Source organism: Coffea eugenioides, chromosome 2 (assembly GCF_003713205.1).
Source record: "Coffea eugenioides isolate CCC68of chromosome 2, Ceug_1.0, whole genome shotgun sequence".
Lineage (NCBI taxonomy): Eukaryota > Viridiplantae > Streptophyta > Magnoliopsida > Gentianales > Rubiaceae > Coffea > Coffea eugenioides.
The window spans coordinates 63,632,475-63,660,471 of NC_040036.1; the positions used below are offsets into that span (position 1 = coordinate 63,632,475).

The following is a 27,997-nucleotide window of genomic DNA, read 5'->3' on the forward strand; positions in this document are numbered from 1 at the left end:
GTTATATAAGTAATTATAGCGAAATTAAAGCTGTAATGACTTGTACTCAATGCTCCAATTACACTTCAAACACTCTCACATTCCCAAAATAGCCCCACCCTTGCAGTTGAAATCTAAAAATCGTCTTTGTCCTAAACTCGTTCTTATATAGTATAAGGATATGTTACCTAAATGCATACTCATTGCCTTTTGTACTCTACTTCTATTTTAACTAAGTATAATAGGTAGTTTCAATGACAAAACATGCATTTTATATACACCAGTTTAAACTCTATTTGAATCGACCACTATTATTTCTTGGTCTATTTTCTTCTTTTCTGTAGGTTCTTATATGACTCATTAGACAAATCTATTTGTTTACTTCTATTTGGATTCAAAAGTTATGTTTCTATTCAAACCTAGTCAGTGTGAACAAAAGGAGTGGACAAATCTTAGTATCAGTAAATTGAGGACCTTTGAAAATATATTGACTGTTGATCATATTTTATTACTATTTTCCATGTACTTTGAACTAATTGAATATATTATTGTTAAAAAATTCTTGATTTATGTACTTTTTAATGAACAGCTACTACTTCGTATATAGTTTTAATGTTCTGGTCCTATGGATGTTAAACCAGCTTTAGAGCTTAATAGTTATTGTAATTATATTAAGGAAATTAAGGAGCAATAAGTATTTTATGAATCAAGTATGAGTTTTATTTATCAACACGAAACTCATAGTCCGAATCCGAAAGTGGTACTAACTATATGACTCGAATCTAGACTTATTAAAACCTAATTTAGATGGCCTCGATTGACAGGTTTAAGCTCAATTTTAGTACTTTTAGAATAGCTTTTGTATTTAAAAAAACATTAGATTTAATCATTTGATCCTAAATTATGAACTAAATAAAGAAATAAATATATTTTAAAATTTTAAAATTACACATTATCCAATATACTAAGTACTTATTGAATTATATATCCAAACAATAAACTTAAAATCACTTAAGCACTTAATAAGTGCTTTTATTAAAATGTTTAATAGTGAAGTATTTTTCAATAAGTTACCACTATCCCAAATGGCCCTAAATTGGTTGTTTTTTTATTTTTAAAAAAAAGCTATTAAGGACTAAATTGGTTTAAGTGAAAAAGTTCAGGGATGAAATTGATGAAATACCCAAACTTTTCCATTGAAATGTGAAGGACTAAAAGAGTACAAAGAGCAAAGGTGATGGACTTTATCTACGATTTTAGCAAAACTTTAGAATTGAAATCGATTTTAATACCAATTCCCTTGCACCCAATAGCACGCTACACCCTGTTGCGAGTCTCTGTCTCCGTCCCTCTTTTCTCTCTCGTCTTCTCCCCATCTGTGATCGAGCTCTTCCGCTCTTTCTGTGCTTTTTCCCAGAATTTTGAGACATTTGGTTTCGAGTGTTTCTGAATCTCAAGCTCACAAGTTAACTTCCCTTTTGATTTTTTGCCAAACCAAGGTAGGTTAGTTGATTTTCTTGTACTTTTACTGCTTTTAATCGTGTAAGATGGTACTAATAATTCTTACTCTTAATATGATGCTGTTTTTGGATGAAGAACGGGTTAATCTTCTTCTTTTTTTTTAAAGTTTAATTTGTTAATTTAGTCAAATTTATAGCTTTTTGTGGGATTACGTTCTGATTATTCAGTGTTTGGTTTCAAAGATTTTGCTGGTATTTATTTATTGTTTCTGTTCTTGAGCTGTGGTAGCAGGTTTCTGTGGTTGTAAATTTAGCCACACCTTAACTTTGAATTGAAACTTAAGTTATTGTTCTGACCTCAAAATTAATTTGAAACTAAAATTTTGAGCTGAAAAAATTGCAGTATAAGTTGCTATTGTCTTCTAATTGGTGCTTGGCCTTAAGATTACAGTCTGGTAAAGGTTGACACGATGAGCCCATGAAGAATTTAGATTGGCTAAGCTGTAGGTGCATATGTGTTTGTGTACATGGATGAATGGTACATGTATATGGGTATACATCATCTTTCTTTTGATGCCTTGTTTGTGATTTTCTCCGACTAGTTTGCTTCTATTTATGTAAGATAGTACATGGAGTTCTGAATAAGCTAAAGAAGTTCTGTAAGGATTTGAAGCTTGGTAATTGATCTTGCCAGTCATGCACCTGGTAGATGATGTAAAAGATAGAATTTTTTTCCTTTTTGGGGAAAGTATGCTTCTCAAAACAAAGTTGATTTTGTATTACCAAATGGAGGGTGGAAATCTTAATTAGATATGCTTAAATTTGGTTTTTCTTTAAAGTAAATAGCTGGTGTGTCAGAGCACTTAGTATAGAGCCTAATCTTGAAATCAAACAATTTTCCCAGCATTCTTATGTTTTATGCACAGGCTTGAACGCTCTGTTGTGTTATATGTGGGCCTGATTTGTGAATGGACCCAAGCTCATAGCCATTTTGTTCGTTATTGTGCAATTTTGTAGATCTCCCTGACCTGCTATGGAAGATAGTAGCCTGGGGTAACAGTATTTGAAATCATTGTTATTTCTAATATTTAATATTGAATTATCGGTCTTGGGTCATGCTCCCGTGATTAAATTGTACATTTGAATGTATTTACTTTCATTATTAATCCTTTTAATTTCTGTGGCAGTGAGATTATGCTTTATTTTGAGAAAAATTTTGTTTCTTGATGTTTGCTTTACTTCTAGGATCTGCTTTTGTACCTAAACAATTGTACCTTTAGTTTTATAAAATGAAAGTTTCGCAACTCCAAATAAATTTCTTATCAATTCTACACATTTTCCATACCAAGGAATTCTAACACTTGGAAATTACAATATTTAGTTTTACAATTCTGTGATAGTGTAATTCTAATTTGATTCCCATTCTATGGATCAAAATGCAGACTAAAAGGATTCCTATTTTGCAAACTCAGTCTTTCAACTAAATGCGTGCATTGAAGGATATGACTTGATCTGGAAGATTTTCCAGTGAATAATTCAAGCTGGGCTGGGATATCCTTTCTAAACAAGTTCGAGATGTTCCTTCATTCATGTAAGTACTCTTTTTAGTTTTCTGAGAATTCCCTAGTTTCATAACACTTAATAGGCAATTCTGGGCCTTTTTTAACACCATCCTTATAGGAAAAAGTTTAAATTACATGTGAAAATAGTGCCTTTGGGATGCCCCTGATTGACGGGGTCCCAAATTTGAGGTTGATGGTTGTTATTTGTGCGTGACTTAGTGCAATTGTTGGTTGCTTGCTGTCAGAAATTATACTTGGGAGAGAAGGTAAACAATTTTTTTAAAGCCATTCTGAATATTCAGAACAATGTTGTCAATTTATTATTCTTTGGTTGTTATATTGGTTTTAGGGATATGATTACTTGTTCATGTTGGTTTTTTAAATCACATTCTCAGGCTGTATTTCAATGTGATTCCTTTGGTTTTTTGGCTTTTTGTTTCTTCTGGGCTTTTCAAGAACTATCTTGGTTTCAGCTTGTTATTTCAATGTTGCCAAAGAAGAATGATGGTGCATGTTTATTTGCAAAAGATGTGATCCAATGATGATGTGTCAAAATTCTAGAGAACAAAGAATCATCTAGAGGAGGAGGATTCAAGGCCTAGTCTCTACAAAATTTCTCAATGGCCTTGTTTCATGATAGAAATCTTGGCAAATTTTGTTGACAAACGAATAAATACAAGGTAAAAGGTTTACCTTTCTTTGTAAAAGGTTTACCTTTTGAGCACGGGTTTTGTCGGTAAAAAAAATTTGAAGTATTCTCTCAATTCTAATAAAATGTAATTGGATCAAGTATGAGTTTGCGATCAGAGCATATATGGATAGAACTTATAATGAGGTCTCGAAAAATAAGTAATTTCTGCTGGGCCTTTATCCAATGGAATCTATTCCAAACATATATGCCATGGTTCCTTACTTCGACAGGGTACAAATATCTAAAGATGGACAATTAAACCTATTTTTTGATTCAATAGAAGCTCAGAGAGGTGAATGGGGTCCCAACAAATAAGGAGAGGTGTGTTAGAGGTGAATGGTTAACCAAGGAATTTAGTTGGGGGATGAAAGACTGTTGCTATTGTGTGTTTGACTTGAGTCAAGATAGTGGTGAAGTTTTTGATGGCTAACTGTACTATGAATACATGGTTGATTTTAGTAGTGTTCTAAACTTTGTCCATGGATTATGGATTTACACCCAAGAGGAATGATTATGCTTCTCTTTTCAGAATTACTATACTTTTGGAATTACTGCATTACGTTTCTTGTCTGTAGCACTAACTTTTTCTTTCTTTTTTTTTTATATATTTTTAACTGTAACCTTTTGTTTATCTCAAAGACATCATCTTTCTATCTCTACTCAAGTTTCTGGATTATTTAGATTGCTCATTTTGCCTTTTCCTCATTTGATATGCGTTTTCTACGGGCATGGAGTTTTGGTGATATGTTTTGCGCTAGAGTTCTTCTAGATCTTTGAACTTTTTGCTCATTTCAGCTGGTTTAATTATTATATGTTTCTTTTTGAGCAGGTAATGAAGGGTTCCTCTGAAAGGATTGTTAGTTCTAAACATTCTTCAATTGATTCTCCAAGAACAGTTGCTACCTCAACTTCTTCAGAGGCAGGACCAAGCAGCCATAGCATCCACAAGACCTCAGTGTGGTCAGGCTTCTTGGTGTCTGCTTTTGCCATCTTTAACAGTTACAGCGAGCCTAGAGGTAATAAAGTTTCCTCTACAAAAAACCTTGGATGGACTACAGCCTTGAAGAGAGTAGTAAATAGTGGCTCAATGAGGAGAATACTAGGACTAAATAAGGCTGGCATTTCTAGCTCAAGGAGCGACATATGGCTTCTAGGTACCTGTTACAAAGTCACTGACAATGACTCAATAACTGATCCTAGTCAATCTGAAGGATTTGCTTCATTTGTAGAAGATTTCTCGTCAAGAATTTTAATCACATACCGCAAAGGTTTGTTCATTGTATTACTAGTTTTTCACAGATTGGTCAATTTCTAGTGGAAAACCATATTAATTGATGATATAAGTCCTTTCTTGATGATCTGCAGGATTTGCACCTATAGGGGACTCTAAGTATACCAGTGATGCTAGCTGGGGTTGCATGCTAAGGAGTAGTCAGATGCTTGTTGCTCAGGTATATAAACTTGTGTTTGCTTTGATTTAGTTGGCTTACAATAATATATGACTTTCTTCACATAATGCTACTTGTACATGTCAGGCCTTACTTTGTCATCAATTAGGAAGATCATGGAGGAAAACTGTGGACCAGGTAAATAAGAAAATCATGAAGAGTTTGTATGCTGTTGAAGATGCATTTTTGTTTTGGTAATTTGTAACCATTGCATCCCTTCAGTACTTGTTTAATGTTGTCTTATCTGTAAATTTAGCCTCAACTAATGGTTGAATTGAATAATTTTGTCCCGTTGATCTTGTAGCCAATGGACCAAAAATACATAAAGCTATTGCACATGTTTGGTGACTCTGAATTGTCAGCTTATTCCATCCACAATCTTCTTGAAGCTGGCAAGAATTATGGTCTTTCTCCTGGCTCATGGGTTGGCCCATATGCAATGTGTCGTACTTGGGAAACATTATATCGCAGTAAGAAACATGATACTCCAGATGAAGATCTTTCATCGGTGATTGCTATATACGTTGTTTCTGGTGATGAAGATGGAGAAAGAGGTGGGGCTCCTGTCATTTGCATTGACGATATAACTACACATTGTGTTGAGTGCTCGAAAGGCCAAGTTAATTGGCTGCCAATCATTTTGTTGGTTCCTTTGGTTCTTGGACTGGATAAACTCAATACAAGGTATATCTTGTCTGATTCTTTTTAGTTGATGATTTCATTATTTAATGACCTTTTTCTCTTTGACACGTAGAACTTAGTGCCATTGGATCTGTTGTAGTCTTCAATAGGATATTAACCAACAACTGAATACAGTGAAACCTCTGTTGGAAACATGTAATCATGAAAGTAATATTTGATTTTATTTCACTACCTTGTGTTTTCTAGGCTTTTAAAAGACATATGGCTGGGAACTTTTTTAGAAATAATGCACTGTTTCATGTCAAGAATGTAGTGGTGTGTCACTGGTCCTATAATATATTACCTCCAATCTTTTAAAAGGGTAAATTACATATAACCCCCCGTGGTTTCATCTATTGCCATATGACCCTCTTAATGTTTCAAAAAGTTCTCTTCACCTCCCTATGATTTTATGTAACGTGGAACATGACGGAAAATAGCCTGTGTAACGTCGTTAATTGAAATACCAATAGTGCCCTTAATCAAATGCTAAATCAATTGATGGCTTAAGTACCTTGAATAAAAGCATAGAGGATTACGTGGATAAATGCAAAAATCACAGGGGGTTAAAGTGGATATTTATACAAACTATAAGGGGGTTACATGGAGATTAAAATTTTATCACACGCTTTTAGAGCGCGTTTGGTATAAACGCTGTAACTGATTGTGTATTCCATCCATTTTCCACTTTACATAAAACCATAGGGGGGCTATGTGGCTATTTTGAAAACTTAGGGTGGTCATCTGGCATTATGTAAAATCAAAGGGGGGTTATAAGTAATTATGATAGAACCAGCATTCAATGTTTCGTTAGATATGGGGAGAGCTTTAGGGTTGAGAAATTTCTGAACATGGTCATTTAATTCTTGTTCAGATTTTTATTCAGTATGAAGCATTTTTTTTATCTGCCTTTTTAAGTGCAAATTGTAAATGTTGAATATATTTAGTGAATTTAGTTAGTTGCTCCCTTTGAAGTATGAGTTCAACATACCTTCTGTACTTTTGCGTCACATAAAAATTCTTTACCTTCCTATTTATTTGGCAAGGAACATTTTTTTTCCTATACAGGTTTTTTTTCCTTCAGGTGATTTTTTGGTTATGATTTACTGAAAGTTGTTAACATTATGCTATGTTGTTTATTCAAAAACACGAACTTAAAAGAGAAAATTTTAGCAACTTTCTTCTTATTTTGTTATTTCTTGCTTTATTTTCTTACAAGCATCAGCAAACTACCTTGTATGTGTAAAAAAGAAAATAATGTGCTCAATAGAATTAAGTTAGTGCATAAATTTGTCCCATTAACTGAAAGAAATTCTTGGAAAGTTTTTGAGGTACAGTAAGAAGATGATGTCCTTAGAAACTTATACAAATTTACTGCTACAGTGAAGCCTCTGTTGGAAACATTTAATCATGAAAGTGATATTTTATCTCATTTCACTACCTCATATTTTCTAGTCTTTTAAAAGACATATGGCTGGGAACATTTTAGAAATAATGCACTGTTCATGTCAAGAGTGTAGTGGTGCGTCACTGGTCCTATAATATATTGCTTTCAATCTTTTAAAAGTAATGATGCATTAAATTATGATAGAACCAGTATTCAACATTTCCTTAGATATGGAGAGAGCTTTAGGGTTGACAAATTTCTGAACATGGTCATTTAATTCTTGTTCAGATTTTGATTCAGTATGAAGCATTTGCTATCTGCATTTTTTAAGTGCAAATTGTAAATGTTGAATATATTCTGAATTTAGTTAGTTGCTCCCTTTGAAGTCTGGGTTCAACATACTTTCTGTACTTTTGCATCACATAAAAATTCTTTACCTTCCTATTTATTTGGAAAGGAGCGTTTTTTTCCTATATAGATTTTTTTCCTTCAGGTGATTTTTTGGTTATGATTTCCTGAAAGTTGTTAAAATTGTGCCATGTTGCTTATTCAAAAAACACAAACTTAAAAGAGAAAAGTCTAGCAACTTTCTTCTTATTTTGTTATTTCTTGCTTGATTTTCTCTTACAAGCATCAGCAAACTACCTTGTATTTGTAAAAAAGTTAATAATGTACTCAATAGGATTATGTTAGTGCATAAATTTGTCCCATTAACTGAAAGAAATTCTTGGAAAATTTTTGAGGCACAGTAAGAAGATATTGTTCTTAGAAACTTGTACAAAGTGGTGAAAATTTGATTGAAAATCTTCAGATGAAGGAAACATTCTTTTGTAATGTTTGCTTTAGCTTTCCTCTGTATGGTTATAGAGTCAATATTGAGGAATAGTATGAGCATTTAGATTTTTACAGTATGTAGTTCTTTCAATTAGATTTCATACCTAGTATGTAGATTAGTACTTGTGTTGAGTGTTATTAACTGTAGTTCTTTCAATTGAAATTCCAAGTTAACGTACACTGTCATTCCATAGATGTCTACAATAATGTCTGCTATAGGAACTTAAGTATGCTTCTTTTCTGTTCTTTCTGCAACCTGTGTTTGGTTCCAATAGGAACACAGTGTGTTGCGAAATATGTGAAGAATACAAATCAGTCCATTGATTACTTTTGTTAGTAAAGAATCCTGTATAAATTGCTGCGGAGAGCATGACCACCTGGCCTCCTTTGCTTACCTAAAACCATCCACTTCCCTCAAAATTGCTTTGTCGGTGCTTGAAAGAAAGTATAAATATTGTAACATCCATTAGTCAAAAATTCCAAGTACACTTTAGGCATGAAAATTCCTGGTAGTGGCAAGGTCGGTCTAATCTTGCCTGATACTGCTAAAGGAAGAATGAAAGGGTGGTGGTACTGTTTTAAGACTGTGAACAGTTCCCATGAACAGTAACTTGAGGGGAAAGGGGAAGAAGAAAGGTATATAGGGGGATCTTGAAGTAGAGAACAAAACAAACTAATAAACAAGTAGCTGAACTTTTTGTTAATCAATTTCTGCCTAGAGTTATATAAACTACACAATTGCTGAAAATATCCTGCTAACCTAATCAAAGTGCATAATCTCCTTAGGTTCAGATTTCTAGGAACCATACATCTTGGAATATATAACTAGATGAACTCAAATAAATATTTAAATAACGGCATATAGTTGACATTTTTTTGCTCCTAATTCAGCTGCTTATCTTCAGGGGATGCCTAGTTGACACTTGAAGAAAATCATAAAAACCTCCGACTTTCGATTTTCTGGGGCATTTCATTGACTGCATTATTTATCATCTATATACAAAGTATCTTGCATCACAGTTTCTTCCTTAGCGCTGCAAAGGTCCTCATGTAAATATGTATAGGCCGAAATGTAAGCTTCATTCAAGTATATTTCACATGTTTAATGTAGCTTTTATATCTTTAATAGGTACCTTCCTTTGCTGGGAGCTACATTCTGTTTTCCTCAGAGCCTTGGCATATTGGGAGGCAGCCCTGGAGCTTCAACATATATTATCGGCTTGCAAGATGATAATGCATTTTATCTTGATCCACATGAAGTTCAGCAGGTTGAGTTTTCCAAAATTTTGTTCATATTAGCTTTGCAAGCCAACTATGTTTATCATTCTCATATAAGTCATAGAACTATTTAATCCTATTTTTGACTTCAAACTTATATGTTTGAAAAGTATAACAGGTTTAAACACAAAAACCTTTTGCTGTAATTTGCTACTTGTCATCTCCAGCATCATTTATGTGCTAGAAGGTCCATGAACATGCAGTGCTTGCTCTTTTTGGATGATATCTGGGATCAAAATTTTTATCTAACCTAACAAATAGGGGAAGGAATTTGCATATGCACTGTTGGTGTGCTTGCTCTTTTTGGATGATATCTGGGATCAAAATTTTTATCTAACCTAACAAAAAGGAGAAGGAATTTGCATATGCACTGTCGGTGGCTCAATATAACTTTTATTTGTATGGTTTCATGAAATTTGAAACTTAACTGTTGGAAAAGCTTATTCTCATAACTATATATGTTATTGGAGAACTACCTCATCTAAGGGAAGATTACTTCATACTATTGTAAATATGGAAGTTATCTTGAGGAAAATTAAATAAAACCAAATCCAATAATTATCCTTTTAGATCTTTCATGAAATTTGACATGTTAGTTTTTGACCTACTAACCCAGTCTCATGGAATGAGCTTCTAAATGAGACACCTCTAGGACATCAAGAGACTTCTTTTGTACCGACAACACATTGACAGAGGTCTTTTTAGATCCACACAGGAATATGATAGGTTTTGATTTCTTCCTGCTGCCCAATCTGCTTCCCATCTCTAAACTTCAATTTTGGGGTTAAGGATTAGTAGAGACTGGGATTGATTATCCAAAAACTTTCTCTAATTGATTAAGACATTCTACCTGGGGCCATTGCTCCGCATGTGTGGATAATATTCTCACTACCTTATATGTTTTTGAAGACATTCCCCTAAGTTTGTCCTTCAGTATGAACTTGCCACTTTTGTATTGACTAAGGGTTTTAGAAAGCTAGCTTAGATTAAAAGGTTAAGGGGTCTTAAGATATGTAAAAGTTAAGAGCACACATTGAACATAATAATATTCTCTATATAGCATGATGACACAGGACACATTCTGTTGAGATAGGCTTGAGGGTAATCAAAAAGATACATTAAGAAATATATGAGGATAAGAGGGACAAATAACTTTTATGGGATTAGGATTCTGAATAGGGATTAGACTTCTACGAAGCATAGCATTAGCATGCATAATGATTCAATTTTCGAATTTATGAGAATATGTTTTTCATGTTTTTTCAAGTAGATTTCTATTTGCTTAGCCTATAAACCAAAGCTTTGATCATGGTCCAAATTAACTTTCCTACATCTTGCTTTCTGCCTTCATCACATGGAGAGGAGGAGACTTAGGGTACAGGAAGAATATTAAGAAGTGATTGTATTAGATCTGTCCCATTATAAAGGCTGAGATATTATGTGACTACACTATGGCTCAACTAATGGAATATCTTTCAGGAATATACCATAAGGTTATGTGCATTGACTTGAATGTAGTCATAGCTATTCTTTGAGACGGATGTTCCTCCATTGGATCTCTCTCTCTCTCTCTCTATATATATATATATATATATACATATATATATATAGGTGTATATAGGTGTTGCAATCTACTGCGGTGCTTAGATACCATTATTGCAGAAACTAGCTATTGTCCAAGTCACTTAGAGAAACTTGCTTTACAATTTCAGATCACGTAAACTGAGTCACTTGGATAATCTAAAGCAATTTTTCATTTGAGTCTGATAATTAGGCTGCAGAATGAACTGTATGCAAAGCATTTTGGACTTAGTTCTCAACAAGCCTGATTGGTAAGATAGAAGAAGAATTGTTTCTTGGCAGAATGTTTTGCCAAGTCTGACGAATCAGCTGAAGAAAATTGTATGCCAAGTGTTTCGATGTAATTAGTTCTCAAAAAAGCCTGATCCATAACTTAGAGCAAGAACTGTCGCTGGATTGAATAGTTAGATTGTCCTTCCGCATTCTGGTAGTTAAATTTTAAAGGAATTGGCTTTTTATATCAAGTTGGTAGGCCTCGAGTGCGATAATTCGATTATAGTAATTTGTCTTGAAAATAAGCGAATTCGAGCATCAAGGAATAACAATGTTCATTGTTTATAAAATGGTAGAATTGGAAAATTTGTGTCTCATAGTTCAGTGGAAGTACCTAACAGAGAACAAACTAGTGGATGTCTTATTTGAATCACTCTGGTAAACTTTAGTCTTCTATGCGCTAACTTTTTAAGATATACTGTTCCAGCAAAAGATATAAGAAAAATCAGTTCTTTTACATATGGTCTGCCAGTAATCCCCAATGTAATGAAGATAGTCTGAAGAGGAAAGAGGAATGCGTGATGCACCTCCTTCAGGAATTTGATCCCCTACTTTTCAAAACATATACTTTTTCTTTTTTGGGTTCCAAAGGCTTGAAAAATGCATTTGATAGTTTCAGTATCTCAGTTAATAGCTTTAGAGTCAAACTCTTTGATGATTAGTATTTGGAGGCTATCTGAAGGATGTTAATACTTTATATTTTTACATAGTTTACAGTTATTTATGCTGTGTTGTGCATCTTCGTTTCGCACCTTCAGACTCTTTGCATCATAAATGTCTTCACTGTACAACAGTGTTGTTATTGTAATTGACTGCTTAGTTACCACTACTACTCAAATATTGGTTGATTCTCAGGTTGTCGATATTACGAGGGATAATCTGGAAGCTGATACCGCCTCTTACCATAGCAAGTGAGTTATTATCTACATGAATTTGCCTTGGTGGTTTCTCTTCCGTATTTGTTCTCCTCCTGCTTTTTCACTTCCTTCCACTCTTCTTTGTTCTCATTTTCGTTCATTGTTTTGCTCCATGTGCTCTTTGCCTCATTATCATTTTTCTTTTTAGCATTCTGCGACATATTCGTCTCGACTCACTAGATCCATCCTTAGCAATTGGATTCTATTGCAGAGACAAAAGTAAGCAGCCTTTGTCAGATGATTTGTTTTAGAATTGCATTTGGAATACCTGAGGATGATATTCACTTTTCCCATTTTTATCAGGTGACTTTGATGATTTTTGTGTACGGGCCTCAGAGCTAGCAAATCGATCAAACGGTGCTCCACTGTTTACAGTGACACAGTCCCGTAAATCTTCCTACCCTTCCCGTCACAATGATAACATCAATAATAATGCTGAGTTTCCACTACCTGGCTCCTACGATATGGTGCCCGAAGGTGAACCAGAAGGTTGTGCACATGAAGATGATTGGCAACTTCTTTGACTTAACCTCTGGGGGTTATAGAGACCAAATCAAGGTTGCGAAATTGTATGTAAGCTCTCTTAGTCCATTTATCTGCATGCGCAACCCCAATTAGTCCATTTATCTGCATGCGCAACCCCAAATTCTCCTGATTGGGATCCCAATATATACGGCCAGGAGCACGATCTGTTCCCCAAAAGATGTAACATGTAACGTAGTTTTGGACTGCATTAACTATGCTTGTTCAGAATCCATATGTTATCACAGAAGTAAAATTTTAGATGGATGTTGTAAGCTAGTGAAGGTGCAATTCATTCTTTTGTTCAATGAATCATTGTATCCCGTGTGGTGCTTTCGTTCAAACGTTCCTTTTAGTTCTTGTTTCTCTGTGTTTCTTGATTTTACTGATTTTCCCTAGTGCATTTTGAATGCATGGCCCTTGAGATGTAAGATAAAACAAGTTTACTCTTTGCTTATATGCCCCTCTTAAAAGAGATGAAGCCTTCCACTCTCCACATGTTTTGGCGCTCAACAGTGGAAGAGCCAAAGAGTCGATTGACTTCAATGATTCACCATAATTACTTGGTAATGCATATTGTACAAAATGCAAAATGCCTATTTCACAGTGATGTACACAGTCATCACTGGTAGTGTGACGGCCCCACCTTCCCTTAAGGCGAACCAAAGGGTTCGATGGACCGTCTGTCCAGCTCCCGTCAGGACTTCGAAGTCGAATCTCACAAACCCTATAGTACGCGCGATGGAATCCAAAGAAAACGAACAAATGAAAACCACCAAGCTCCCATATAACTTACCAAACCAGGTGGTGAAACAGGACATCGATTAAACACTCACCAAAGCCATAGAAGCGTAACATCTCAATGAATACATTTAATAGACAAGGTTAAACTTGCCATAGAAGCGTAACATCTCAATGAATACATTTAATAGACAAGGTTAAACTTGTAAACATGTATTTACATCGGAGACTTGAATAAATTAACATAAAGTACAATCCAAAGTATTCATACTACACAAAATACAATTAGAGCTTCGTTTTAAAAAAAGCTTAACAACATGACATATATACTAGCTTGACCCCTTTCTTCCAAAACCGTGATTTTCAAGTTTGTCCCTTGTAAGGAAAAACAAAGGTAACAGGAAGGGGTGAGCTTACGCTCAATGAGGTACCAAACATATAGGGGTAAACTCATGGCCTTTCACGTTTAACCAATCAGATACATATACCAGATAAAGGAAAGCAGTTAGACACAGTGATTCAAAGGGAAAGGATACAAGTGGTCCTCAGGAGCCAGATTTCCATTGCAGTACTTGATCCGAACCCGTTGACTCTCCGTCAACGTAAATACAACCAACATATCCGTAGACCCCACTTTACACCAATTTTCATCCACCAAACATACCCCTTACGGGGCCCGAACACCTCAACAGATACAGAAATGATAATACTCGAGTATACCGGAATCAAGAGTCTCAATACCCAAAGATTTCTAGAACAGACTACTGTGGTTCGTTATTTAATTGACCAGGCCCTTGCCGACTCGACTCGAGTAATTGAACCACAGGATTTGAGTTCAGAGGTCACAGAAGAGTCGTTGGATTCAAATCTCCAAACGGCGTCAGAACAAATACAGATACAAATAACAGGTTCAAATTCACATAGTAAATTGGCATACGAACAGACAAGAGAACGAGTGTGATAAAGTATACCCTCGTCTCAAGCAGAATAAACAGATAGTACAGTCATTCATATCACAGATTGCATGTACAGAAACCAAGTTAAACAACAAGTGAGGGGAGTGGTACACTTACCAGTTCAAGTACAGATACTTCAAAAGTTTTCACCCAAAGTGACTTTAATCACCGTGAAACCCTAAGAATAACAAATGTAAAGTAGTTGAAGTTTCCACATCCAAAACCGAGTAAACAGGATGCACAAGTGAGGCTCGATTACTAGTCGGGTGCCTCTCCAAGTTATATACTAGTACAAAAGAATAAAATATAATTTTTTGAGCAGACAGATAACAGTTGGTACGAGGGTTACAAACAACCCTAAACCCCCTCATTCTACTACAATGCAACTCCAACTTAAAGGAATTAGACGGCCTAAAGATTTGGACAGCATTTCCCCCTAAATTTCCTTACTTTTCCAGCCATCATGGCTTCATTTTTTCTCAAATCAGCCCCAATGTCACCCACAAAATACGCTCATTTCAATAGCCGTTCAATAGATTCAAAGTCATACAAGTACAAAATTAAACTAGGAAAATGTCCGGAAATGAAGTTTAAGTCATAAAACAAAAGACAGATTTGCCGTCGCTTAGCGTAACGGGCACAACCGAAGCTACGCCTATCGAATTGGTGTGAAATTTATACCATTTCGAAGCTAAGAGAAAGGGTTACAACTTTGATGAAAACCACTCAGTCCAGTTCGTAGTGTATCCAGGTCAAAATTTCAAATTACAAAACCAGAATCTCACAATCAGGCTAGTTAACTGTACTATACGTAAACGACAATAACTCAGGCTACCGAAGTCCGATTGAGGCGTTTTCAGGGCCGTTGGAAAGCTAAGACATAGCACTACAACTTCCGTGTTTTAGCCAAATGCTAATTCACTACAGATCAGGGTGAACAGATGCGATCAAATTGGTGAAATGTCAACACTGTCTACCGAACTCTACCTATGGCAGTCAGGGGTATTTTTGTCTTTTCACATGATACAGTGCTCTGATTGGGCTGAAATTTTACAGTAAACTATAAAACATCATTTCCTACAACTTTCATGTTTTAACCTAAAGTTAATTCGGCCTCCAACATGGCCGAACAGAACCGGGCAGAACAGGGTCAGATAAAACCCTAAACTGAAATTTATGCACTCTAGCTGAAATTTCTTTAGGCAATCAAAACTAACATACCAAAGCTTCATTTCACACCATCTTATGCTATCATTCCATGTCCCAACAATAGTCATCATATAAAATCAGAAAAATCACCAAAAATTCTAAAATTTGTCAAACTCTACTTTAAACCCTAAAATCTTCCACAAAATAATCTATTTAACCACTACAACCCACTCATCAACCATTATGAAAGCAAAGAAGGAACTTTCTTAGCAACTTACCTCAAAAACTCAAGAAAGCTAGCAACTTAGGTCTTCCCTTTCCAAAACAACTCCACCAACCTCCTTAATCCTCCCTAGCAAGACGTTTCTATGGAGTAATTTGAGATTCCAATGGTTGGAACTTAATATTTGGCTTGGATTTGAAGTTGAAGATGAAACTTTTCCTCTCTTTCTTTCTCTCAAGTGTTCGGCCAAGAAGGAAGAAGAAATGGGATATTTTTGGTCAAATTTTTGGTATTTAGTAAAGGTAAGAAAGTTAGGTCAAAGTCCAACTCCAATCGGGTCGCGACACCTAGCACCTTTTAATGTTATTTTCATCCTCTTGTCTCCCAATACAAATTAATCTAGTTAACCTCCAATTATCTCCTAGGATCTGGTAAAATAACATTTCTTAATACAAAACTTCAATTAATCGTCAAAAATTTATCGCACTTGGCGCACTAGCGGGTCCCACATCTATAACGCACTTCAACTTATCATGAACTAACTTATTTTATGAAAATGATTAAAACCTATACTCACTTATAAAAATCTCTGGAAAATCACATAATAGGGTTTAATGCAGAAAATGCATGCGAGAAAAATAAAATAAAAGATTATGAAATAAAGAAAATTTACGGGTCCTCACAGGTAGTATGTACACCATCACCGTTGGATCTATAACATATGTGTAAAAGTTGAATTTTAAATTTAAATTTTGCATAGTCATCATTTGTTCAATACTGACAGTGTATAGGAAAAATTATTTGGAGACAAAAGAATAAACCTTTTACTAATTGGTTGAGTGTTTGGGAACTTGCAAGTGAAAAAATGTAACAAACATGACAAAGAAAAAAAATTTCACATAAAGAAAAAAAATGGTGAAACAATATGAAGGTTGTACTGAATTCTTGATTATAACTTTTCCCATTCCTCAATTTGCATGTTTGAGTAAAATCAAGAAGAAATCTTGCCTATGCAACTCCATCAAAATTTTGAATTTTGTTTTTTAGATCTACAAAAAACAAAATAGAAAATTTTGCACTAAATTCAGTAAATTGAGTTGCTCTTTAGACTTTTCATTGCAGCAAACTAATTTCGAGTGCATGTCTAAATAAACAATCTAACAACTTTTTATTTCCTTTCATTATAGGATAATACTTAACTCAACGATCAATACTAACAAGGGATATCTCAACAATATTAATCAAGCCACAAATTGTAACATAAAAATCAACTTATACTTGGGCCATTCTAATCAACAATATCTGAGACTTGAATTTAGGACTTAAAACTCTTGATGCCTAAACTTTGGTTGTTTGACTACTAGACAAACTTTGTGGCTCCAAAATAGAGCATTTTAAAGTTATGAAAAATGTATAACAAGAAATTTAATTATTGAAAATAGGTCATAAATTTTAATTTGGAAGTAGAACCATCAAGTTGTCACTACGCAACATCTATAGCGAGAAACAAATCCTGAAATGGCCGCATTTGGATTTGGTTGAAAATTGTTGCATATACGGGTGCAGCATTTTTACTTAATCAAGAATTGATTGATATCGAGATTATAAATTCAGTATTATTGAGTAATTTAACGACTATAACAACAACTTGCCTCTTTGCACTGATGAAAAACCACTAGTAATTAACATAAAACAAAGAAAATAAATTTTTTTTCTCGTGGGGAAGGGAGAGGAGGGAGAGGGAAAATTCACATGATGTGATGCTTAAGTTTAGATTGAAGAACCTTAGAAATTAGAGATGGTAGCGGATAGGGTAAAATTTGATATCCATCGGTACTTGACCCGATGGTTAATTCGACTAGACGATTAATGGGTAATTTGTTAGGGTTTGATATTGATGATAGGTTACGAACGTTTAGCCCAATAAGGTTGGTAGTAGAATTCTAAAAGTCCAATACCCAATACCCGACACACACACACACACACATATATATATATATATATATATATATATGCATGCATGTGTGTGTGTGTGTGAAAAGAATTAATAACTCTATAAAACTTGTTTATTCTCTTTAGTTTGCAATCACACTTTCTATGCAACTCCTTGTTGAAAAATGTGGAATAGTTGTTCGAATCTTCTTTTAGAGTATTGCTAAATTTACCGTTCATAAATATTGAATTTCTCTATAGCTCTACTTAAGTTTAAAATTCAATTTAGTGTGTTGATTTAACATGATATGTATTGATTTTAGTTTGATAAAAGTTGACAAAAGTTAATTTTCTTTTCTTGAATTATTCAGATTAGTAGATAGAAGGTACCCGATCAATAATCTAAACCCAAAATGAGAGGGTTTGATTATGAGAATTAAAACTTGTAGGGTTACCCAATAAGGTTCAGTAAAATATTTACATATGCAAGTTAGAGTTTGGTAAGAGAGATTTTTTAGGGCACTCGACTTGTTGCTCTTCCTATTAGAAACAAAATAATTAATGGAAAACAATGAAAATAAAAATTTTCTCCAGCAACAAAATAATTAATGTAAAACAATGAAAATAAAAATTTTTCTCCAATAACTAGGGTATTTTTTGTTGCGTTTTTCTAACATGTGTCCAATAACACGTTTAAATCCCACCTAACCTACCATATATATGCACACATTAATAATTAGTACTCTACATTTCATTTATATATTTTTTCTAATTAACTTTATCTTTTTAAAAATCTTACACCTGAAATACATATTAATGGGTGCCCAATAAACAAGACCCTTTTTTGTTTATGTAAATTTACATCATCATCTATGAACGTTTATATGACCAAAGTGAAGATTTGTGCAAACCTTTGAAGCCATATAGTTGATTAATTAGGTTATACGTAATTCATCTTACATAGAGATTTGAATTGTCAACAATCAAGTAATTCAATAGATCAAAAAGTCAAAGCCTCCTCGTTATAATTGGTTGATAGGGACGTACCATTAAGGTCATACCTTAACAAAATCTTAAATTCTTTAATTTCTCCTCATCATAACTTGGGGTTGAATGACTTTCTTTGAAGAACTATCCACGTGGAGCTACCTTGATTAAAAGTAATCACAATTTTTCATCAAATTAGAGTACTGATTGAGTATTTAAAAGTCTGAATCTTGCAGATTTAGTTCTACATTTATTGATATATTGCCTTTTGTGGAAAATTTTTTTTAAATAAATTGAGAGTGTTGGATAGAAGTTTGAAATAAATATTATAATGCTTTTTTATGATGTGATATATGATATAGACTAGTGGTTGGAAAGATAAAAAAAACAATTGAAAAATGTGTTTGCGATCCAAAAATAAATATTAATAGAAATGGTGACATATCCAAACACATTTATTTGTATGAAAGATTAAGAGGAATGACCCGTATGCTTTTTGAATTTTTGAATTCAAACAATAATTAGGGCTTATTTGCGGTCGTGATAGTTTATTAAAAAACATTTAATTAGTAGAGCTTTTGATCGAAGTACTTTTTAAATGCTTAATCATATTGTTCGGATGTTTATTTGTATAAGTACTTTTTCTATTTGATAATGTATAATTTTGACTTTCTAAAATATATTTATCTCTTCACTTAGTTCAACATTTATAATAAAATTATTAAAGTTAATTTTTTATTTTTTAGAGCACAAAAGTTGCATACTGTTAAAGTTAATTTTTTATTTTTTTAAAGCACAAAAGTTGCTCTAAAAGTGCCATTTTTGAGTTTATGCCAAAAGTACTTTATTGATACTAACTAAAACTCTCACTCCTAAATTCAAAGAATAATACTCACTAAACGCGTGTACGTTAAAAGTGCTTTTGTCCTCCAAAAGCACCTTTTAGCAAAAACATTTCTTAAGTCTAAACGGGGTCTTAGTAATTTAAGTGGGCTTATGTGACTTGACTTTAGTAGCTTACCTCAAATTTTATTTATCCATTTATTTTTTTGATAAAAGTAATTTTTAAGAAAACTCGCGGGAATGAATAAAACTTAAAGGCGCGGTTTTTACTCTTTACAGAACTTTTGAAAATGAACCAAAAAAATTTGAAAAACCCGCGCCCTTCAAATGTCTCATTCTTCTTCTTCACTCTTCTGTCTTCACTTCTTTCTCCTCTCCACCTCAATTCACACATACCAACACACGCTCAGAAACACACACACGTTGATCGGAAGAGATTCTGATGGCGGCGGACACTTCTCATCTGGAGAAAATGGGTAGAGAACTCAAATGCCCCATCTGGTAATTGAGAATTCTCATGATCCTTAACCTGTTTTTCCCCCCCTCTTTTTATTTAATTTTTCTTCTTGTAGAAATAATTAGATTGGTTTGGTTTAATCATCGTGTGAATTTTATTACTCTGATTTGATTTTTGCAGCTTGAGTCTGTTGAATTCTGCTGTCTCGCTCTCATGCAATCATGTATTCTGCAAGTAAGTCTTTTCTTTTTCTTTTTTTTTTAATCTATTATATGCCTGAAAATTGAGATTAAGAAACAAAAAATTTTGTGATAAATTGCAGTTGCTGCATTGAGAAATCTATGAAATCAGCATCAGATTGTCCAGTATGTAAAGTACCATTTCGCCGTAGAGGTATTTGTTATGTTATGTTAATGCCTTTTTGTTCTCTGTTTTTTCCCACCGGGCAAGGTCATTCAAATTTCAGCAACTGTTACAAATAGAATCTAGTATTTTCGTTAAGAAGGAGAATGGTGAAAAGTTTAGCCATAAGAAATTTGTAATTTTATCAAATGGAGCTGAAGGGAATTTGATTTGTTTCCGTAGAAATGAAGGAACTAGATGTAACAAATATGAAATGAAACAACTATTGGACATGACATGCAAAAACATCACAACTCTAAATGGGGTCTTAGTATTTGAGGTTAATTTTTTTCTATAGCAGAAATATTAAGATTTTTTTTAGCTTAGAAAGGCTTTATTGTTTGTTTTGATTTTCTGCATGCGACATCTTTTCTTTTTCCTGTAGTATACATTTCATTACAATTTTCTGTGTTTCTGTGGTATGTTTTGATTCAGATTCTTGGTCATCATTATGTGGTGTTTCTGTTACGAACTTACCATTAGACTGAAAAATTGAATTGAATTCTGTAAGCAGCACTTAATCAAATCTTTGAATGTGAATTTCTGCATCAGTCAACCTTAAGTGGGCTCATGTTTAGTGTTTCTTCTGTTGATTAGCTCATATACCCTTATACTCTCTGTACAAATCCCTAAGGGAGTTAAATTCATTCTCTTGTTTTTTCCCCTGCGTGTAATTCACTTGGTCACTACTTTGGATGGATTTAGGTAGGGGTGAAACATGAGTCAAATTACTTGAGGACTCTAACTCAGTCTTCACTCTTTAAGAGCTTCTTCCAGCTTGCTTTAAAAGTAAGCAACCCAAACTTGAATTGTACAAGTAACTCGTTCTTTGGTCAATCAAGCTACTTAAGCTTGATGTCATAAAGCTCATTTGGATCTTTTTCAAACAATTATTTTATGAATACTTTCTTTACAAACTTGTTAACAAAACTAAACCAAGCTTTAATAGAAATAGAAGCCAGCTCTGCTTGACTCATTTAAACCCTGGATTCAGGTTAAACGGTCTTACCTAGAAGAATGAACTAGACTAGGAAGAGGATAACAGGGATTAAGACGATTGAGTCTTTGCATTATTAGGTGAAATATTGCATAAAATATTGGCTTTAGCTGACAAGTAGGGCACTAGCTGGAAGTAAAATTGTCAGTATTCTGGAGATTGATTGGGGAAAGTGCTACCACTGCATATCTGCAAGTAATTGAGGCAGGTGCTCAGAACTCAGAACATCCAAATGCTAGCTCAAGTTAAGACATTAAATCATAAGGTAGTAATAGAAAAGGACGTTTCTGATTCTCTTGTACCCATCTTTGCATTTTTTAGCTACATTCATTCTAAAGGTACGGAAAAAATAATCTTGAAGAACATATGGGGGCAAAGCTACAGGACTAGAAGTTTCCATGTAAGTGCTGGAAGCAGGAATTACAAAGTTCTAGCAACCAGATGGTTTGCTAGATGAGGCCAAAAGAACCCAACAATAAAAGACTGAGGACATGAATTGTGTTTTACTCTATTCTTGTTTTCTCCCTTATGTCATTTAAATTCTAAAATTTGATCTTCATTGTACTCATCTCAAAAAGATTAAGAAGCAATATATTATTTGTTTCTCGCTGAGTTTGCTTCTGTTTAACTACCTTCAAGTAAGATTAATAATTGATTTACTTGATTTAGTTTCAATATATTTAATTTGGAAGATCACATTGGTTTTTTGCTTCACAAATGAAGAAATTCGTCCTGCTCCTCATATGGACAACCTGGTCAGCATTTACAAGAGCATGGAAGTAGCTTCAGGAGTCAATATTTTCGTCACACAGACAGCCCCTACAACTAGACTATCAGGTAGTATAAGATTTGTGTTATTTATTGGCCATAGAGTAAATATTAACTTGTAGAACTACTTCCAGAATGTTTTCATCAACCAAAGGTGTTAATCAACATGTGCATAGATCGCAGGCTAGCATTGCTGATGTTGCTTATGTATCTTTGTTTCCATTTATATGGTTCTTTGTTAGGAGTTAGTCAACCTGCTCCAGTACTGCAGTTTTTGGTTCATTTTCTTAAATGAATATTTGTGTCCTTTCAACTTTTACATGTTGGCTTCTAAAGTAAAAGAAACCCATGGTTTCTTATGTGGTAATAGATTATTCTCAATTAAAAGAAGCAAATGATCATACTCTGTGACACAGAAGATATATCACCTTTTACTTAAAATAACTGGAGCAAAGGTTAATTAGTTATGATCCTACCTGAAAGTGCTTCTTTTGTGTATATATGCACAAGACTAACTTAAGTGAGATGTAGCTTTGGCTTTCAATCAGCCATTCTGTTTACTAGTTTTTGTACAACATGGAGGGTGTCAGAGTCTATCCTCGTTCGAAAAATTAAAAGCAACTATGCCTGTTCACTTGCTGCTAATAGATCTCAACAAGCATGTAGCGCATGCACGGTTGACCGCACTGTCAAATTTAAGCCACAAGATCTCTTTCGCGGTTGTATGTTCAGGTTTTCACTATTATAGTTAAGCTTTTATTATATTTTGCCAAAAATGCTCCCCCAGCAGTATCCATGTCCCTTCCCCAGGATGGATGCTACTCAAGTTTCAATGTCTGAATCTTAGCATTTTGCTCTAAATAATTTGATGATATCTCGAGGCAAGCAATGAACTGCAATCCTTTTAGATCACTTAGCTTGAGAATGGAAATAGTTACCTAGTTGCTTGTGCTCATATTGACCCCTCCTGCCTTTTAGCCATTTGTGTGATGAGAAATGAATTTGACTAAGATATTAAGGTTAGAAAATTACCTTTTATTGTGTTGTACAGGGCATGAGAGCCATTCTGATGGTGATAAAATTGGTGATATTCAAGAAAATATTAATACTTGCATTGGGACTTCAGCAGAGGAGAACCAGAAAATATGCAAAAGAAAGGGGTCTAAAAGATCAACACAAGCTAAATGTCCTTTGAAGCCTTCCTTTCCAAAAAAGAAAAGGGTTCATGTTCCACAAAGTCCACCTTCTGAAACCCCTATTAGGCTTGAAAAATTGGTAAATGAAACTGCTGAAATCAGCAAAAATGAACCTGAGAGCTCTTTCCTGATGAAGGAAAAGCATGTGTTCAAGAAAAAGGGAGAGCCTTTATTTACTCCATTCTTCTGGCTGAGAGATGAAGAGGATCCTGAGAATCCTACTCAGCAAACAGATGAAGATCAGATCATGGATACACCACCTGATGCTCCTTGCTTCAGTGATATTAAGGATTCTGATGATGAAGTCCCTAATGAAATGCCCCCAGATGTAAGTATTAGATAAAATGCCTGCAGTATAAGTGTTTTAAGTGTTCAGCTGCATCACAATAAACACATCTATCTGTTCTGTTGATCTAACCTATCATAATACTGATCAGGATAATTGTTTAAAAATTTTCTTCATTACCAAACTTGCACTGGACAGAGCTAGTTTTACACGGTGCTCTGTATTCAGTGGACTTCTTCAATTAATTCTCTTAAGAGTCCTCAATTGTCAAATTCTTATATGCTTACAAAATCATAAAAGCTGCCAGAATCCTGCACATGTTTTTGTTTAGCATGTTTTTGTTTACCTAGATTGTGTTAACATCTATGATCAAGTTTGGTATATCACAATAGGAGTCACATAGCTTACTTTCGATCAATTCTAGAATGAAAGCTTTGCATTTAATGACAAAAATAGTACAGCAATACATGCTTTTCACTGCACGCAGGGGGAAAAATGTATTGCATGCAGTGACATGGACTTGTTTGATAGTGAAATGTTTGAATGGACACAAAGAGGATGTTCTCCAGAACTTCAGTCAAGCCCTGTTCCAATGCAGGTATTTTCTGAAAGCACATTTCATTGTAGTAAATGTCCTTTTGTTCTTTAATCTTATCCATGTATTTTTCCATTAAACCAGCATTTAAGTTGTGCAGGCAGAGGAATGTGGAGAAGACATAATAGAGCCTGCCACACATATTACAACTACAATTGTGGATTCTAAAGTTCAGAACAGAGAAGTCAGGATAAGTGAAACTGACAAGGAAGATTTGGGTTTACCATGTCTGTCAGTTGAAATTCCCATGGATAAAATTGCTAGCAAAGCAGCTGGGATGTCTAGAAAGAGAATTAAGAAGTCAGTAGAAAACAGCCAAAGTAAGCGAGCCAAGATGACTACAAATAAGGCACGTACAGCTCATAAAGAATCAGAACAAAGGCCTGGAAAAAGCATGCCAGAGGAGCAGTTTGGCAATAATGATAATGTATTCAATTTACCAAGGAAAACATCTAAACGGAACAAAAAGGTTTCCTTTGATGCTAATGTTGCAGAGGCAGCAGGAAATACATCTACTTCATCTGGTGGGACAAATCCTTTGTTCAAGGGTAAAAACAAAGTAATGATTGGTCTTCCAGATTTATTAGGTCACAAGAGGCAGAAAAGGGGAAGTAAACGTGAGAAAATTGGCAAAATGAAGGATAGTCTTAAACTAGAGAAACATAGCCCTAATTTAAGAGCCAAAAAGCCAGAAGAGTTGGATGAGAGGTTGACTCTGAAGCAATGTGGGGGTTTGATTTCTCATTCAGGTCAAAAAGTAGCTCCTGAGGAGGAGGGAGCTTTTGGTATGGATAGGGTACTTAGAAGATGTGGGGATAACCATGGAAAAAAGAAAAAGAATTTGAAAATGGCAAGATGTTTCAAAGGAAATAAATCTGGAAATACTCTGACTGATCTGTATCAGAATGGTGATGGAGAGGTTGCTGCAGAAATTATTCCAAGCGTAGGAGCAGATCAGGAGAAACCTACCAGCAGAGAGACACAAAACCCAGCAGGTGTTCACCCGCAGGGTGCGTCCAGTCCTAACAAAATTCAGTGTGCATTCTGTCAATCTGCTGAAGACTCTGAGGTACCAACGCCTTTGATTTCGAGTATAGTCTTTCCTAAGTCCTCAATCAATTGATTTCTATTCTTGCTTGCTGAGTCAACAGCATAATCCATTTTCTCTACAAATCTATAGGCTTCAGGTGTCATGGTTCATTACCTCAAAGGCAAGCCCATTTCAGGTGACGAGATTAGAGGACCAAATGTCATACATTCTCACAAGTATTGCACAGAATGGTATAAATGCCTCCCAAGTTCTGTAAAGTTAACACTTATATGTTCAAACAATCAACATATGGTTCGCAAGATTGTATTGCAAATGCTTGCTAGGCACTCAACTTCATTCTTAGTGACTTCTTATGACACTCAGTATTTTCCTTTAGCATCAAGTATAATGCTAAGCAGAATGGATTATGATGCTCAAAAATTTAATTTCATATTTCAGCAAACATTTGGTGTTTCTAACATTCAGTAAGTTTAGATTTTGACTGTCTTTAAAATGAGCTCCCAGTATATTCAAATGATTATAGGGAAAAAACAAAACTGACAATTTTGCAGGTGAAATGCATTCTGAGACTTACATTAAGGCTTCCGCATCCAATAGTTGTAGGCTTGAAACCATTGGCTGTTGATACTACATTAACGCTTGTAAGCACATCTGCAGGGCTCCTAATGTATTTTTTCAAGATGATAATGCAATTAACCTTGAAGCTGAGTTGGCAAGAAGTCGAAAGATAAAGTGTGGTTTATGTGGAATGCGAGGGGCAGCTCTTGGGTGTTTCCAGAAGAGTTGCCGCAAGAGCTTTCATGTTACATGTGCAAAGTTGACCCCAAACTTTCGATGGGATTATGTAAGTGTAAAAATTGATTCAGCTCCAATGAGGCACTGATATTGTCATGCAAATTAACTTGTTTTGGCTGCAGGATAACTTTGTAGCATTATGTCCCCTTCATGCCAGTTGTAAAATGCCATGTGAAGCAACTGGATCTGAATCCAACACAAAGAGGAAATCTGCTCCCAAAGGGTCTGTTGATTTCCAAAAACTGCTCCTTCAACTTCTTTTCCACAAAATCTTAAGCCTCCCAGTCTCAAGAGCCCCAAACCCCCCATTGCCATCCCAGCTATTTGCTTAACCAAGAATTTATTGTTTCTTATTCCTAATTACATTTATTTCACAGGGATTATCATATCCAAGGGCCACAAGTGGTTAAGGATGATGTTAAAGAACATCTGCAGTGGAAATGTGACAAAAAGGCCAAAAACTTGATTCTCTGCTGTTCAGGCCTCACTAATGCTGAGAAGGTAAACAAAGGCCTATGGAGTATAGTTGGCAACTTGGCGTGAACTCAAACAAGCTCATTCAGTCAACTAATAAACTTAATTCATTGGAATTGCAGGATATTGTTTCCCAATTTCAGCAGTTGTCTGGAGTTATAGCACTGAAGAATTGGGATCTAAGTGTGACCCACATTGTTGCATCTACTGATGAGAATGGGGTTTGCAAAAGAACCCTCAAATTTATGATGGGTGTCTTGGAGGGGAAATGGATTGTGAACATTGAATGTCAGTAACAATGTTTTTCTACACACTGATTAAACTTATCTTAATTGAATCTGTTAAATCAATTCAAGTAGTTACAGTTTATGATTTTGCAGAAGATGATTCTCTTAATTGATTTATTTGGTTTAATTTAATTCTTGTTTCTGCTTAATCATCTTGCTGGCTTTGTTCCCACAGGGGTTAAGGCCTGCATTAAGTTAATGGAACTTGTTGATGAGGAGCTTTATGAAATCAAGGTTGATAGCCATGGAATCAGGGATGGTCCTAGCCGTGGAAGATCAAGACTTCTGGACAAGGTTATTTTCTATCTACACTTCGTTTTATGTGAATGAGCTTGTAAGTTAACTAGATCGATCAAATTGCATGAACAAAGTCTGATACCATCTCCAAGCCAGGGTTAGAAAATCTGAGTCATGTGTAATCATAAGGGTGGTTTGAATGTCAAAGCTTATGATTACTTCTTTTGAGACTTGTCCAAGTACTTTTAAATTTGCAGTAGTAGAGATGTTTACAAATGTTATTTCAATTATCTTTGTATCTTTTGTAATACTACGTCCTCTTTACATTCTCCGTCTTTCTATACTACCTTTTTGCTGGAAACCATTACTTTAGTCAAAGTTTGACTTTTTTCCATTTGTAGTCGGGACCCTTTGCTCCCAGGGTCTTGTATGCTTCAACTCATTTTACAGATCTATCAATGTTGATGCAGCAATTGATACGTTAAGTATACTTCTTTTTTTCTCCTTGATTTTGCAAAAGAAAATGGAACTTTGACTGTCAATTCTATGAACTTGCAGAAGCCAAAGCTCTTCAGTGGGTACAAATTCTATTTTCTGGGCGAATTTGTTCCTTCATACAAAGGGTATCTTCATGATCTGGTTATTGCTGCTGGAGGAACTGTACTAAACAGAAAGCCTATTTCTGAAGAGCAGAAAATCTTTTCATCGGAGTGCCCTCCTTCAACTACTTTCATTGTTTATAGCCTTGAGCAACCGGAGAAATGTGGGGCAAGCAAGAGAAACACAATACTGAACCGTAGACGTTTTGATGCAGAGGCTTTAGCTAGTTCCACAAGAGCTGTTGCAGTAAGCAATTCATGGATTTTGAACTCAATTGCTGGCTGCAAATTGCAAAACCTTCCGGAATGATGTTTCATATTGCATTTCATCTTCATTGGCATTTTCAACTAGAACATTTATCTGTCATTTTGATATGACATTCTTGCTAATTATCTATACAATGTAAAA

General features: G+C 34.7%; 2 protein-coding genes across 4 annotated transcripts; both read left to right on the forward strand.

Annotated features, from left to right (window-relative positions):
• The first annotated feature begins 1,288 nt into the window (after positions 1–1,288).
• LOC113763402 (cysteine protease ATG4-like) lies at positions 1,289–12,957 on the forward strand. Of its 3 annotated transcripts, none has more exons than XM_027307203.1 (10): positions 1,289–1,482; positions 2,882–3,030; positions 4,522–4,960; positions 5,058–5,143; positions 5,228–5,278; positions 5,445–5,824; positions 9,172–9,310; positions 12,030–12,085; positions 12,240–12,310; positions 12,395–12,957. In XM_027307203.1, exons 3-10 carry the CDS (start codon positions 4,525–4,527, stop codon positions 12,613–12,615), a joined length of 1,440 nt encoding a protein of 479 aa, XP_027163004.1. In that variant the 5' UTR covers positions 1,289–1,482; positions 2,882–3,030; positions 4,522–4,524; the 3' UTR covers positions 12,616–12,957. The 3 variants fall into 3 exon arrangements, with proteins under 3 accessions (XP_027163004.1, XP_027163003.1, XP_027163005.1); XM_027307202.1 differs by having other exon boundaries at positions 1,289–1,478; XM_027307204.1 differs by lacking the exons at positions 1,289–1,482; positions 2,882–3,030 and adding an exon at positions 3,606–3,681.
• Positions 12,958–19,853: 6,896 nt separating this feature from the next.
• On the forward strand, positions 19,854–27,990 carry LOC113760022 (protein BREAST CANCER SUSCEPTIBILITY 1 homolog). The gene is made up of 14 exons (XM_027302600.1): positions 19,854–19,945; positions 20,082–20,135; positions 20,224–20,294; positions 22,024–22,137; positions 23,120–23,592; positions 24,038–24,148; positions 24,246–25,214; positions 25,326–25,426; positions 25,854–26,040; positions 26,114–26,214; positions 26,369–26,492; positions 26,588–26,753; positions 26,928–27,046; positions 27,548–27,990. The coding sequence occupies exons 1-14, from the start codon at positions 19,887–19,889 to the stop codon at positions 27,896–27,898; spliced, it is 3,000 nt and encodes a 999-aa protein (XP_027158401.1). The 5' UTR covers positions 19,854–19,886; the 3' UTR covers positions 27,899–27,990.
• Positions 27,991–27,997: the final 7 nt, after the last annotated feature.

Bases quoted from the DNA above. Each gene is read 5' to 3' on its own strand.
- LOC113763402 (XM_027307203.1), top strand. From the start codon at position 4,525: ATGAAGGGTTCCTCTGAAAGGATTGTTAGTTCTAAACATTCTTCAATT. The intron at 4,961-5,057 runs GTTTGTTCATTG...GATGATCTGCAG, and splicing joins TTTAATCACATACCGCAAAG to GATTTGCACCTATAGGGGAC. The intron at 5,279-5,444 runs GTAAATAAGAAA...TTGATCTTGTAG, and splicing joins GGAGGAAAACTGTGGACCAG to CCAATGGACCAAAAATACAT.
- LOC113760022 (XM_027302600.1), top strand. From the start codon at position 19,887: ATGGCGGCGGACACTTCTCATCTGGAGAAAATGGGTAGAGAACTCAAA. The intron at 20,136-20,223 runs GTAAGTCTTTTC...GATAAATTGCAG, and splicing joins TGCAATCATGTATTCTGCAA to TTGCTGCATTGAGAAATCTA. The intron at 23,593-24,037 runs GTAAGTATTAGA...CACTGCACGCAG, and splicing joins CTAATGAAATGCCCCCAGAT to GGGGAAAAATGTATTGCATG.